Below are 13,489 nucleotides of genomic sequence, written 5' to 3' on the forward strand. Positions count from 1 at the left end.
AAAGATAGGAAGTGTTTAAGGTGGGAATTTTGGCCCTGTGGCCCTAGGGGCCCAGAAAGTCATATTTATTGACGGAGCTGGCTGGGCCAAGGGAATATACTCTTCCAGCCTTGCCCAGATGGCATTTTTTTTTCTCCTGGGAACCCTGAATGTGGTGCTTACCTCTAGAGTTCCTGTAAACCAATGACTAAGGCCAGATGGTTCCCAAGATAGAAAGAAATCCCTGATGTCAAATCTGTCACCTTCTACGATGAGACGAGGGAACCCAAAGAGGAAAGACGAGTTACAGCCAAGGCTTCCGTCCCCTTTGCTATTAATTATTACCCTCCTGTGGATTATCCAGACGGGTCTTCTTTTTCCTTTCTTCTGGCTCATCATTCTGCCTTCCCACTGGTTCACAATGAAGAGACACAGTGTTCTGTCAAGTTTGCTGCGTGTTGGCAAGGCTAATTTTGCCAGTTCAGAGGATGGGGCTCTTAGTTAAAATTAGGTTTTGGGATTTTCTTTACCATCGTCTATTTTGTCTTCCACCCACTCACCCCGGGGTGGGGGCCAGATAATCAAGAATTGCCCATGAGCATCTTGATTTCTCCTTAAGTCTTTCTAGCCTATTGATTCCAACAGCCTGTGCCTTTACCATTCTTGTTAATTTTTAAAAAATAAATTAACTATTTCTAAAGATTGACTTGTGGTCGGTCATTTCAAATCTTAGATCTTCCCTCCTGTCTCTGAGATAAGAGACTCCTTTGTATTTGCTCTTACTCTGACTTCCGTTTTTCCTGAGCAGAAATAGGAATTTATTGAATCGTGTAGCTGAGAGAGATACTGGGGTAATCAGAGAATCAAAGGAAGAGCAGTAGGAACCAGGGTCTCAGGTGCTGGAGAGAGGATCCCCGTGCCTCCAGCCCTCACTCTCTGCTGCATCTCTTCCCTTGCTCTGCCTCTTGCCCCCCAGCTTTGCCTCCCCCTGTAGCCTGGCCCTCGCCCTGTACCAGGTAACCCGGCACCACAGCCCCGCTTAGCAACCTAACGCAAGCAGTGTTTTCCTCTCTGGTTATCTCTGTGTTGATTATTTAATAATTGTAATCATTTCCCACAAAAGGAGAACCACTTTGAGCTTTAACCAAGCAATGTGCACTCTCTGTAATCGACATTAAAAAGGGAAAGATCAGTGGGGTCTTTGAACTCCCCTAACAGGATATAAGGTTAGGGAAGACTGATAGCGTTTGAACAGAAGTTCCTCACGTTCCTTAGACATCAAATGTGTCATCAGTGACCCCTGTACCTGGAGAGAATTATTTGGGCACATTTATGTCAATTACAACAGTTCATATTTTCTGGATTTATTATTGTGGATTTTTCCCCCATCTCCCTGCTTCCTCTCACCCCACCTCCTGAGTCACTGCTAATTGAGTCAGTAACACTCAGAAAGTATCTTCCTCTGCTCGAAAACGCAGAAACTGGCAGATTAATGTCTCCTTATTCTCAGAGGTGAAGAGTGCTGAATTACAATCCTGCTTCATCCCTGTTTCTCTTTCATTACCAGTTTTTATGCTGTGTAGTTCTCTCTTCTCTGGTCTCGTTTGGCAGCATCCCCTGTGCATGCTTGTGGCCTCTCAGAGGAGGGGGAGAGACTAGAGGTCATCTTGTCTGGTGGCCTCTAACCAGGGGCATGTCAGCATCACATGAGAGCTTTCCAGAACAACCATGTGCAGGCAGACAACTTAGTCACTGCCTGCTACACAGCTTATCCATGAGAAAGTCACACTCTCACAGATGGTGGCAGTAAAACCCATGCTCCAAAATGATGCTAGAGGAGAGAGCCATGGATGGGAAGCTATAGGGTAGCAGGTACATCTGAGCCTACAGACCAGACCTGGGATTGGCAGGGGAGAAACGGGGAGGGGATCAGGAATTCATTTCTCTAGGCTTTCAGAGGACGCTACCAAGGCTTACAGAGTAGCCACAGATGATCCATAATAGGGTCACCAGGAATAAGTAAATCTCCTATTTGAGACTCACCCTCTAGCTTAGTCCTTCTTGCTTGTTAATTCAGAATTCTGTTTGTAACAGGAGCACAGCTGAAATCAAGATGCAAGTGACCCCAGAGATGTGCAGGCTTTAGGAAGATATTCAGGAATGATCTCTAGAACCTCTGCTCTCTCTCTTTCCTATGTCTTTTTTGTTTTTTTAAAAAAAATCTTTATTTATTTGGCTGCGTCGGGTCTTTTTGCGGCATGCGGGATCTTTTCGTTGCAGCCCGCGGGCTCTCTAGTTGCAGCGCACGGGCTTAGTTTCCCCGCAGCGTGTGAGATCTTAGTTCCCCGACCAGGAATCAAACCCATGTCCTCTGCATTGGAAGGTGGATTCTTAACCACTGGACCACCAGGGAAATCCCTCTTTTCTGTGTCTTTGGATTAGGCTGAGGTATTTGTCGGAAACCTTGGGTTGAGCCGTACCTGGTTCTCATTCTGAATCTGCAGTCCCGAAGGACAATCCCTGTGCACGTACCGATGGGGCGCACCTACTCCAGCCACAGCATTGTGATCCCACTCAGTAGGGCACCAGAATGATCAACGCTGAGAAATAAACACTTTGTTTAAGTTTTGAAATCCCTGAGAAAATATTAAAAGGGGAGGAAAAGTGCAGTGAAGACCTTGGACGGACGAGCAGAAATTTTTATCATCATTACTGGAAATCATCTCTCCAGTTCCTGCATGTTTTAGGCGCTGTGATAAGCTGACATTCTCTGATGCTGCTACAAGTTCACTCTCGGTGGGGCATGTACCCTGAGCTCTGATTCCAGGAAGGGGGTTGGCTTGTACTGATTCTCCTGAACCCTCTTAATGGGATTCCCACTATTAGTGGGTCAGATTTATGGGGGTGCTTCCCTGAGTCAAGTTAACTGGCCCAGAAGATCGCCCTGAGCTTGACCTCATGACATAGAGTTGTGCTTGTTGTCATGGAGAGGAGTCTAAACAGTTCTTGTACCTGTAGGTTTATGTGCAGAAAGCGTGCGGAGACATTTCAGCTAGATCCTCACTAGGTTCGGTGCTTGTGTTACGCATGTCAGAGGGAAGCCCATTTTGGCAATAGGAAATAGCAACTTGGGAGTGTGTCACTTCATTCCTTACACCAGGATGCGCATCTTGCAGGAATAGAAGTTTTGAGAGCTGTTTAAATATCAACCTACCTCAGGCTCTGCAGGGAGGCATCCTGAGCTGGTAACAGAGAAAGGCTGTGTGATGTCTCAGCCCGATTTTTCCCACCCTTGTGTTGAGATGCCTTCTACCTTTTCCCCATAGGCCCAGTTCCTCTCCCCACAAGCTCGCCGTCGACTCCATGCTGCCCTGGCATCTTGTTCCACCTCCATGCTGATCCTGTCCAACCTGGTGTTTCTTGGGGGCAATCAAGTCGGGAAAATCTACTGGAATAGGATCTTCATACAAGGTAAGTTGCTGTTTTCAGACAATTTCTTGTTTTCCGCATTTGTGCCGCTGGTATCCCGTATGTGACGGCGGGGAGGCATTCCTTGTTCTGTGCGTGGTGTGTGACCTATAAAAATACCAGCCAGGAGCAAAGTCCTGTGTTTAGCTGTGGTTTTAACTGTTCCCTATTTTGATGTACATTTTATCTGCCGTGTGTGATACTCATCATCAAAATGTACCGTCCCAAATCTCCCAAACTCTATCATTCCCTTCTACTAAGTTACCTCTCCAATTATTGGATTTTTCCTAATCTTCCCTGCTATCTTTAGATCAGCCTTCACTACACTGTAGAGTCTTAACCTTGTTCCACTTAATACCCTGAACGTCCTACCAGGAGAATGTCCTAGAAGCCCCATTGTGCTGCTGCTGTGGGCACGGTGCCTGGTTTGCCACACCTCTTTGTTGTGGATTTGTTTTTCTGAACACTGGCTTGCCAGCATCAGCAACCAACCTGATGTTTAATGTACATGTGTTTAATGTCATGTATGTCTCCATGTCCACAGCAGAGTCACCCCTGCAGCAGGTAAAATTGCATTAGTAATTGCATTGCATTAATAATTGGTCATCATTTATTTATGGTCATCATTTCCTTTGGGCTAGAACTGAGAGTTACATCACGTCCTAAGAGTATTGGGAGAATGGGAACTACTCACAGAGCACATTATTCAGCCAGTTCACTGTGTGTTCAGAGCAAAGGTCCCCTGTTCCGTTTCCCTGACCAGTGACCTGGTTTTGTATTTTTGGTTTCGGAAGTTTTGCCAAGTGGTAATGGTCATGGCTAGGCTGTTACCTCTACATCTGGGTCCCCAACAAGCCAGCGATGCTTCGGCTGCAGCTCTTTTCACAACAGAAATAACCCCAACACAGCTGCATGATCCCAGGGTGCCAGGTCATGAATCTAAACTGTGGCAGGCTTAGGTGAGCCAGGCTCAAAGGGACCATGAGAGAGCCCTGTTCTGCTTTCATCTTGTCACTACAATACCCCTTTGATCTTGCTTTCTGAGAAATGTTTTAGCTGATAGTTCCTGAAAAGACCAGGTACTTTTTTAAGTGGAAGCTGCCCTTTAATAAAGACGGGAGGTGGACTGTCCTGGTGGCGCAGTGGTTAAGAATCCGCCTGCCAATGCAGGACACACGGGTTCGAGCCCTGGTCCAGGAAGATCCCACATGCCGCGGAGCAACTAAGCCCGGGTGCCACAACTACTGAGCCTGTGCTCTAGGGCCTGTGAGCCACAGCTATTGAGCCCATGCACCACAACTACTGAAGCCTGTGCGCCTAGAGCCCATGCCTCGCAACAAGAGAAGCCACCGCAATGAGAAGCCTGTTGACACAACTAGAGAAAGCCCACACGCAGCAATGAAGACCCAACGCAGCCAAAAATAAATAAATTAAATAAATAAATTTAAAAAAAAAAAAAAAGAATCCTGGTTCGGGAAAATCCCACATGCCGCAGAGCAACTAAGCCCGTGCGCCGCAACTACTGAGCCTGTGCTCTAGAGCCTGCGAGCCACAACTACTGAAGCCCACATGCCTAGAGCCCGTGCTCTGCAATAAGAGAAGCCACTGTAATAAGAAGCACGCGCACCGCAACGAAGGGTAGCCCCCGTTCACCGCAACTAGAGAAAGCCCGCACACAGCAACAAAGACCCAACACAGCCAAAAAATAAAAACAGATGGGAGTTAATGGGGTGCAGAGGACCTAAAGATAAAAGAATCCTCCTTGAAGTGGGCAACACAATGTCGACCTTTCTTGCCTCCTCCCACCATGCCTAGCACAGTGCAAAGAACACGATGACTCTGGAAAATGCTGACTTGGGCTTTGCTGGTCACATGAGCAAGAAGACTCTAATCTTTGCTTCAGTAAATAAACGCAGCGGGTGTTTGCTACTTGTGAGGCACTGAGAAGACAAGGGTGGAGAAAGAAGCACAAATGTGGGAGCCAGACATGCAGACGTGTCAACAGAGTTAGGTAATTGCTGTGCCAAAGGCATACGGGATTGCTGGACATCACAGCACGGAGGGCTGGCCTTCCCGTGGAAGCTGAACTTCACAGAGAGTATGGAACACTAGCGGCTACGTCAGACCATCCCAAACTCTCAGCAATTTTTTCCCATAGAAGTGTATTCCTCTCACAGTTCAGTGAAGGTCCAGTGGTTTTTCCTAAGCAGTGACTCCAGGACCTAGATGGTTTCTGTTTTGATTCTTCACCTTGTTGTCCCGGCATTATGGAGGAGAAGAGAACACGGAGACAGTGTCACCAGGTACTAAACACCCCCGCCAGAAGCAACTCGGCGTTTCTGCCCACATTCCGTTGGCCAGCACCAGTCATGTGACCACCCTAAATGCAGTTCAGGGAGATGTGGGGAAGCACACAGGTACCGTAGGCTGTGGCACGGCAGGACAGGGCACATGAGGCAACTGGCTGGAGGCGCCCAGGAGGCAGTTAAAAATGTGACCTGGCATTGGGGAGGAGGATGGACGGAATGACTGTGAGACAGGGCATGGAGGCGGTGGGTGAGGCCGTGGGAGTGGATACAGTTCGCCAAGCAGCACACACACAGTGAGAAGAGACAGCTGGGAGGTAAAACCTGGCGATGCTGGCATTTAAAGGGGCAGAGGAAAGATAGCAGCTATAAGGTGTTCTGCTTCTCAAAGACATGAAGATCAAAGCGTGATTTGCCCCTGCACCCGGTGGAGCTAACATCAGGCACACGGGGGAGCGGGGAGCAGGGCTCTGAAATATCTGGTCTGCTTCTGCTGTGTGGGTCCTATTATGATCTACGACTGGATATACCTGTGTCCTCCTTGGAGCTAGGTGCTAGAGTCCCAAGCGAATGATTCTCTGAATATGGAGGGTCCTGGAATCGTTTCTCTCTGGGTTCTGAGGCCAGGGAAGCTCAGCTTAGAAGGCATTTTCTGTGTCAGAGATTCTTCACATCAGCCTGGTCCCATCTCAGCTGGTCTGTCCCATGGGTGCCCTCAGTCTGGGAAGGTTTCCTGGGGGTTTGGTGGTTACCTCGTTTGTTCCCCGCTGCGGGTCTTTTATCCCTGAGTGATTGAATTTAGATATCTCTGGGAGGAAAGTGAACCAGATGGTGCCAAATCTACCATCCTTGAGAACTCTGGATTTCTTTTCATAACTAATTTGGTTGACCTGATAGAAGATTAGTATGAATATTCATGTTTTGGTACAAAGAAGTACTAATGAGTTTATAGGCTGCTTCCTCAGCCGCTGCTGGGGGTGTCATGTTAGCTTTCTAAAATAAAAAAAATCTGAATTCTGAAAATCGTCTGGCTCCAAAGGTTTCAGATAAGGGATTGTTGTGCTGTACCTATAGCTGCTGATGGATGAGCCAGGACTTAGACATCCTGCTTGTCTCTGGCCTCTTCCTTTGGCCACGTGATCAGGAGCTGTTTTTCCAAGACCCATCTGTACACACGGAGGAAAACATGAAGGAGTGAGCCAGGAGGTCTGACTGTGGGGAACGGAGAGCGGTTAAGCTCAGTCTCTAGATTTCCAGCTTTCATGGGAAGGTAAATCTTCCCCCAAGGGTAACCACCCTTGTCCCTTTGTGCCTTGATGGGCTGGGACTTGCAGTGACAGAGAGGAGCTGGTAGCACCACAGACTTCCAAGGTGTCCAAGGAGGACAGGGATTATGGAGGAGATTACCAGTGCCCCACAGTGAATGGGATGTGGATACACACACGCCCTAAAGGACAGCCTCATTAATCCTTAGGGAGCCTTTTCCCGGTATCACTGGTGTCTCTAGAAGTATCTCACGATTAGCCTGGAGGAGTTGCCTTGTCTCCCTGACTCCAGTTCACTGCTTTAGACATGGATTTGTTTGCTTTAAGCTACAAAGCTTGTTTTAGTAAATATCTAAATATTTACCTTATGTAAATATCTCTATCCTGGTCTCAACAGGGTTGGTGATGTGAGGCTGTAAACCCAGATCCTTCCCTTTCTGCTGTGCACTCTGCCCAGCTGTCCAGAAAAGTGGACAATGCCAGCCGCAGGATGGAAATGCTGAGTGGCTTTCTGGGGGTCTGGTACATGTCACACAGTGTTATCTCTGCTGCAGAGATTGGAAAAGTAATGTTCAGTTAATTCAGTGGAGAATAAAGAATCTAGATCTTTGTCTTTTAAAAAAATCCCCCAACTTTTTTTTACTATTGAAATTTACGTCAAGCAGCTTGAGGAGTGTGACTGTTTAAGCCTATTATATATGTATTTAAAGGAACTTAGCTGGGTCTAGGGATCTGAGAAGGCTGTGGCTGGGGATTTGGTCCCTAAGCCTGCTCTAAGAGGGACCCTGCTGTGTCATGCTTTGCAGAGGCAAACACAGGTTGCTTCTTACATAACTCTGTGGCTCTGAAAAGGATTTGTTGTTGGAAGGAGCTTTCTCACGTCTGCCTTAAAATCTCGACATTGAAGTGTAAGTTAATTTCTTGAACAAGCAGTTGATGACTGCTCTGTAACTCAAAAGTATCAATGCATTATAACTCCAAATCTCCAAATCCGTGTCTTAAGCATCCTTGCAGTGCTCTGTCGTCCTGGGACAGTGGGGAGAAAAGGCAGTCAGTGGGGATGGGTATGCACTGAGAATATATCTGGCCTTGAGGGGGCTGAGAGCTTTACAGTGTTGTTTGGGTGCAGGGTCGTGTTCCTTCTGAAAAGTCCATCTAGTCAACAGAAGGCATGGATTTTGTCAAAAAGGAACCTAATCATTTCCTAAGTGGTAGAGCCCCAGATCCTGCATCTGTTGGAGGTGGTAGAGACATGGTATCCATCAACCTTTCTCCTGCCTGACTCCTCTTCTTTCTTACACACACACACACACACACACACACACACACACACACACACACACACACGTGTGTTTGTTTTCCCTTCTTCTTGTTGCCTGATCTAGGTTGGCAAACTCCATCTCAACACTTAGCTCCTGACCCTGTGTCAAGGCGAGGAGGATTGGGTTGTTTTCCCACCAGATTGCAATGAGAGAGGAGCTAGCAATTTTCTTATGTAGGTCAGAACCTTTACACTCCCCATATTTGCTTGCTATCTCTAGCTGAGAAAGGAGACAGTATATTTTCTCTCTGATTACTAGCTTGTCCAGGCAGTTCAGTCATCTCCTGACTCAGATGGCTCTGGACAGGCATTTTATTTAAAGCCGAATTGGGGTGTTGCACTGGAAATTCCTAAAGGCTGTGGTTAAATAGAAACTCATTCCCCTCACATCTCGTCACATTCTTGGGACTAAAATTTCATCTTTGATGAGGGGAGACAGAAGGCAGATGTCAGTGTCTCAGGCACCTTCTTTGTGATTACTTATGTCACCCTCTTCACTAGCCCTTACCTTGCAATGGAGTTTTCATTGCTCTGATTGATTCTGCTTCTGCCCCACTGGATCCTCTGCAAGTTCTAGAAGCATTTGAGGAGCAGGTGCTTCCCACCTATCGTATTGGCAGTGAAGTTGATACGTAGATATAGGTGAAGCGAGTTATCCATGGTTGCACATTGGTCCATTACAGACCATTCTTGGAATCTGAATTTCAAGACTTTCAAATGCCTTGGTTTCTTCTCTAGTCTGTGCCACGTGGTCACCCAGATGTCGTGGGTATCAGTTTTCCTAAAAGTATTTCAGCACAAGTCACTAGGCATAGGACGTGAGAAATAGAGAGTGGGAGTTCTTCTCCAGAAGTGTGCCTGGGGTTATGTTAAAGCTGAGAGAATTTCTAAAATATCTAGAAAGGAGTTTGAATCATCATGCATTTAAGTCCTGCTTTCTGTGAGGTTGTGTGAAACTTTTTTTGCTGTTAACCAGGAGTTTTTGCAAATTCATTTGAAAAGAGTTTTATGGAATTTGGGAACATTTTAAAGTGTTTTAAATAGAATATCAAGTAAAGGATAGTATGGTTAGACACATCGAATAAAAAGAAAACAATTTTGATTTTTACTGATGCGAAGTCTCTACCTCTCATTGGCCCTCAATCATATATATGCAGTGTGATATTCAAAAGCATATTACAATCAAATCATTATATTGTACACCTTAAACGAATACAATATTACATGTCAATTATAGCTCCATAATTATATGTCAGTTATTTCTCAATAGGAAAAAAAAAGCATGTTACAAATTAAAATCAAACCAAAATAATTTTAAAAATTTAAATAAGTTCCCTTTATCCTCTAATTAAACCTGATATGTGTTCAATATATAACAGGCTATCTGTAGCCGCACTCCCAAGTCTGTACTCTAAGGCTCAAACCAAGAAGTCACGTGGGATTTCTGAAATGAACACACATCCTGGAATTTATATTATTAATTTATTTGACTGCTTATCACTGTTGTTATTATATTACCAGTGGGTGCAGAAGTAGCTCAGCACGAGCCGTGCCAGTGAATGCCAGCTGACAGTGAAAGGGAAGTGCCCTGGCAGTCTGAAATGGTTATCACACACGCTGGAGGCCCTTTTCACCAAACCTTCTCCTCAGGTCATTACTGAACATTTTTTTTAAGTGTTAAAAGTTAAGAATATTTAATTTGGAATTCAGTAACATTTTTGTAACAGAAGGGCAAATCTAGCAAGAGTCATCATTCTCAGGTGTCTCAGCTCTGGGAGCAGATTCTCTTGTGCAGTAGACCCCATCCTTGAGTTTGTTTCTGTTTACCAGCGCACCGGACAGTGACCACTTGCTGTATGCTGCCACTCGCATTAGTTTCCTGTGGCCACTGTAACAAATTAGTATGACTTAATGACTTCAAAGAGCACAGTTTTATCTCTTACTGTTCTGGAGGCCAGAAGTCTGAAATCAGTCTCGCTGGGCTAAACTCAAGATGTTGGCAAGACTGGTTCCTTCTGGAAACTCTCGGGGAGAATTTGTTTCTTTGCCTTTACCAGCTTCTGGAGGCCGGCTATATCCCTTGGCTCATGGCTTACCTTCTTCCTCTTCAAAGCCAGCAGTGTAGCATCTTTCTTTCTTTTTTTTTTTTTTTTTTAACATCTTTATTGGGGTATAATTGCTTTACAATGGTGTGTTAGTTTCTGCTTTATAACAAAGTGAATCAGTTATACATATACATATGTTCCCATATGTCTTCCCTCTTGCGTCACCCTCCCTCCCACCCTCCCTATCCCACCCCTCCAGGCTGTCACAAAGCACCAAGCCAATATCCCTGTGCCATGCAGCTGCTTCCCACTAGCTATCTACCTTACGTTTGTTAGTGTGTATATGTCCATGACTCTCTCTCGCCCTGTCACAGCTCACCCTTCCCCCTCCCCATATCCTCAAGTCCGTTCTCCAGTAGGTCTGCGTCTTTATTCCTGTCTTACCCCTAGGTTCTTCATGACATTTTTTTTCTTAAATTCCATATATATGTGTTAGCATACGGTATTTGTCTTTTTCTTTCTGACTTACTTCACTCTGTATGACAGACTCTAGGTCTATCCACCTCATTACAAATAGCTCAATTTCGTTTCTTCTTATGGCTGAGTAATATTCCATTGTATATATGTGCCACATCTTCTTTATCCATTCATCCGATGACGGGCACTTAGGTTGTTTCCATCTCCGGGCTATTGTAAATAGAGCTGCAATGAACATTTTGGTACATGACTCTTTTTGAATTTTGGTTTTCTCAGGGTATATGCCCAGTAGTGGGATTGCTGGGTCATATGGTAGTTCTATTTGTAGTTTTTTAAGGAACACCCATACTGTTCTCCATAGTGGCTGAACCAATTCACATTCCCACCAGCAGTGCAAGAGTGTTCCCTTTTCTCCACACCCTCTCCAGCATTTATTGTTTCTAGATTTTTTGATGATGGCCATTCTGACTGGTGTGAGATGATATCTCATTGTAGTTTTGATTTACATTTCTCTAATGATTAATGATGTTGAGCATTCTTTCATGTGTTTGTTGGCAATCTGTATATCTTCTTTGGAGAAATGTCTATTTAGGTCTTCTGCCCATTTTTGGATTGCGTTGTTTGTTTTTTTGTTATTGAGCTGAGTGAGCTGCTTGTAAATTTTGGAGATTAATCCTTTGTCAGTTGCTTCCTTTGCAAATATTTTCTCCTATTCTGAGGGTTGTCTTTTCATCTTGTTTATGGTTTCCTTTGCTGTGCAAAAGCTTTGAAGTTTCATTAGGTCCCATTTGTTTATTATTGTTTTTATTTCCATTACTCTAGGAGGTGGGTCAGAAAAGATCTTGCTGTGATTTTTGTCATAGAGTGTTCTGCCTATGTTTTCCTCTAAGAGTTTGATAGTTTCTGGCCTTACATTTAGGTCTTTAATCCATTTTGAGCTTATTTTTGTGTATGGTGTTAGGGAGTGATCTAATTTCATTCTTTTACATGTAGCTGTCCAGTTTTCCCAGCACCACTTATTGAAGAGGCTGTCCTTTCTCCACTGTACATTCCTGCCACCTTTATCACAGATAAGGTGTCCATATGTGCGAGGGTTTATCTCTGGGCTTTCTATCCTGTTCCATTGATCTGTATTTCTGTTTTTGTGCCAGTACCATTACTGTCTTGATTACTGTAGCTTTGTAGTATAGTCTGAAGTCAGGGAGCCTGATTCCTCCAGCTCCATTTTTCCGTTCTCAAGATTGCTTTGGCTATTCGGGGTCTTTTGTGTTTCCATACAAATTACTAAATTTTTTTTTCTAGTTCTGTGAAAAATGCCAGTGGTAGTTTGATAGGGATTGCATTGAATCTATAGATTGCTTTGGGTAGTAGAGTCATTTTCACAATGTTGATTCTTCCAATCCAAGAACATGGTATATCTCTCCATCTATTTGTATCATCTTTAATTTCTTTCATCAGTGTCTTATAATTTTCTGCATACAGGTCTTTTGTCTCCTTAGGTAGGTTTATTCCTAGATATTTTATTCTTTTTGTTGCAATGGTAAATGGGAGTGTTTTCTTGATTTCACTTTCAGATTTTTCATCATTAGTATATAGGAATGCCAGAGATTTCTGTGCATTAATTTTGTATCCTGCTACTTTACCAAATTCATTGATTAGCTCTAGTAGTTTTCTGGTAGCATCTTTAGGATTCTCTATGTATAGTATCATGTCATCTGCAGACAGTGACAGCTTTACTTCTTCTTTTCTGATTTGGATTCCTTTCATTTCCTTTTCTTCTCTGATTGCTGTGGCTAAAACTTCCAAAACTATGTTGAATAAGAGTGGTGAGAGTGGGCAACCTTGTCTTGTTCCTGATCTTAGTGGAAATGGTTTCAGTTTTTCACCATTGAGGATGATGTTTGCTGTGGGCTTGTCATATATGGCCTTTATTATGTTGAGGAAAGTTCCCTCTAGGCCAACATTCTGCAGGGTTTTTATCATAAATGGGTGTTGAATTTTGTCAAAAGCTTTCTCTGCATCTGTTGAGATGATCGTATGGTTTTTCTCCTTCAATTTGTTAATATGGTGTATCACATTGATAGATTTGCGTATATTGAAGAATCCTTGCATTCCTGGAATAAGCCCCACTTGATCATGGTGTATGATCCTTTTAATGTGCTGTTGGATTCTGTTTGCTAGTATTTTGTTGAGGGTTTTTGCATCTGTGTTCATCAGTGATATTGGCCTGTAGTTTTCTTTCTTTGTGACATCCTTGTCTGGTTTTGGTATCAAGGTGATGGTGGCCTCGTAGAATGAGGTTGGGAGTGTTCCTCCCTCTGCTATATTTTGGAAGAGTTTGAGAAGGATAGGTGTTAGCTCTTCTCTAAATGTTTGATAGAATTCGCCTGTGAAGCCATCTGGTCCTGGGCTTTTGTTTGTTGGAAGATTTTTATTAACAGTTTCAATTTCAGTGCTTGTGATTGGTCTGTTCATATTTTCTATTTCTTCCTGATTCAGTCTTGGCAGGTTGTGCATTTCTAAGAATTTGTCCATTTCTTCCAGGTTGTCCATTTTATTGGCATAGAGTTGCTTGTAGTAATCTCTCATGATCTTTTGTATTTCTGCAGCGTCAGTTGTTACTTCTTC

General features: G+C 44.2%; 1 protein-coding gene across 1 annotated transcript in view; it reads left to right on the forward strand.

Annotated features, from left to right (window-relative positions):
• HHAT (hedgehog acyltransferase) overlaps window positions 1–13,489 on the forward strand; it is a 364,318-nt gene that overhangs the window by 301,626 nt on the left and 49,203 nt on the right. Inside the window, exon 11 of the mRNA XM_027082906.1 lies at window positions 3,306–3,450. Within this exon, the coding sequence (XP_026938707.1) occupies window positions 3,306–3,450 (145 nt within the window). The remainder of the gene's footprint in view (window positions 1–3,305; window positions 3,451–13,489) is intronic.

Source organism: Aethalodelphis obliquidens, unplaced genomic scaffold (genome assembly GCF_003676395.1).
Source record: "Aethalodelphis obliquidens isolate GAN/ISIS:26980383/991018 unplaced genomic scaffold, ASM367639v1 scaffold48, whole genome shotgun sequence".
NCBI lineage: Eukaryota > Metazoa > Chordata > Mammalia > Artiodactyla > Delphinidae > Aethalodelphis > Aethalodelphis obliquidens.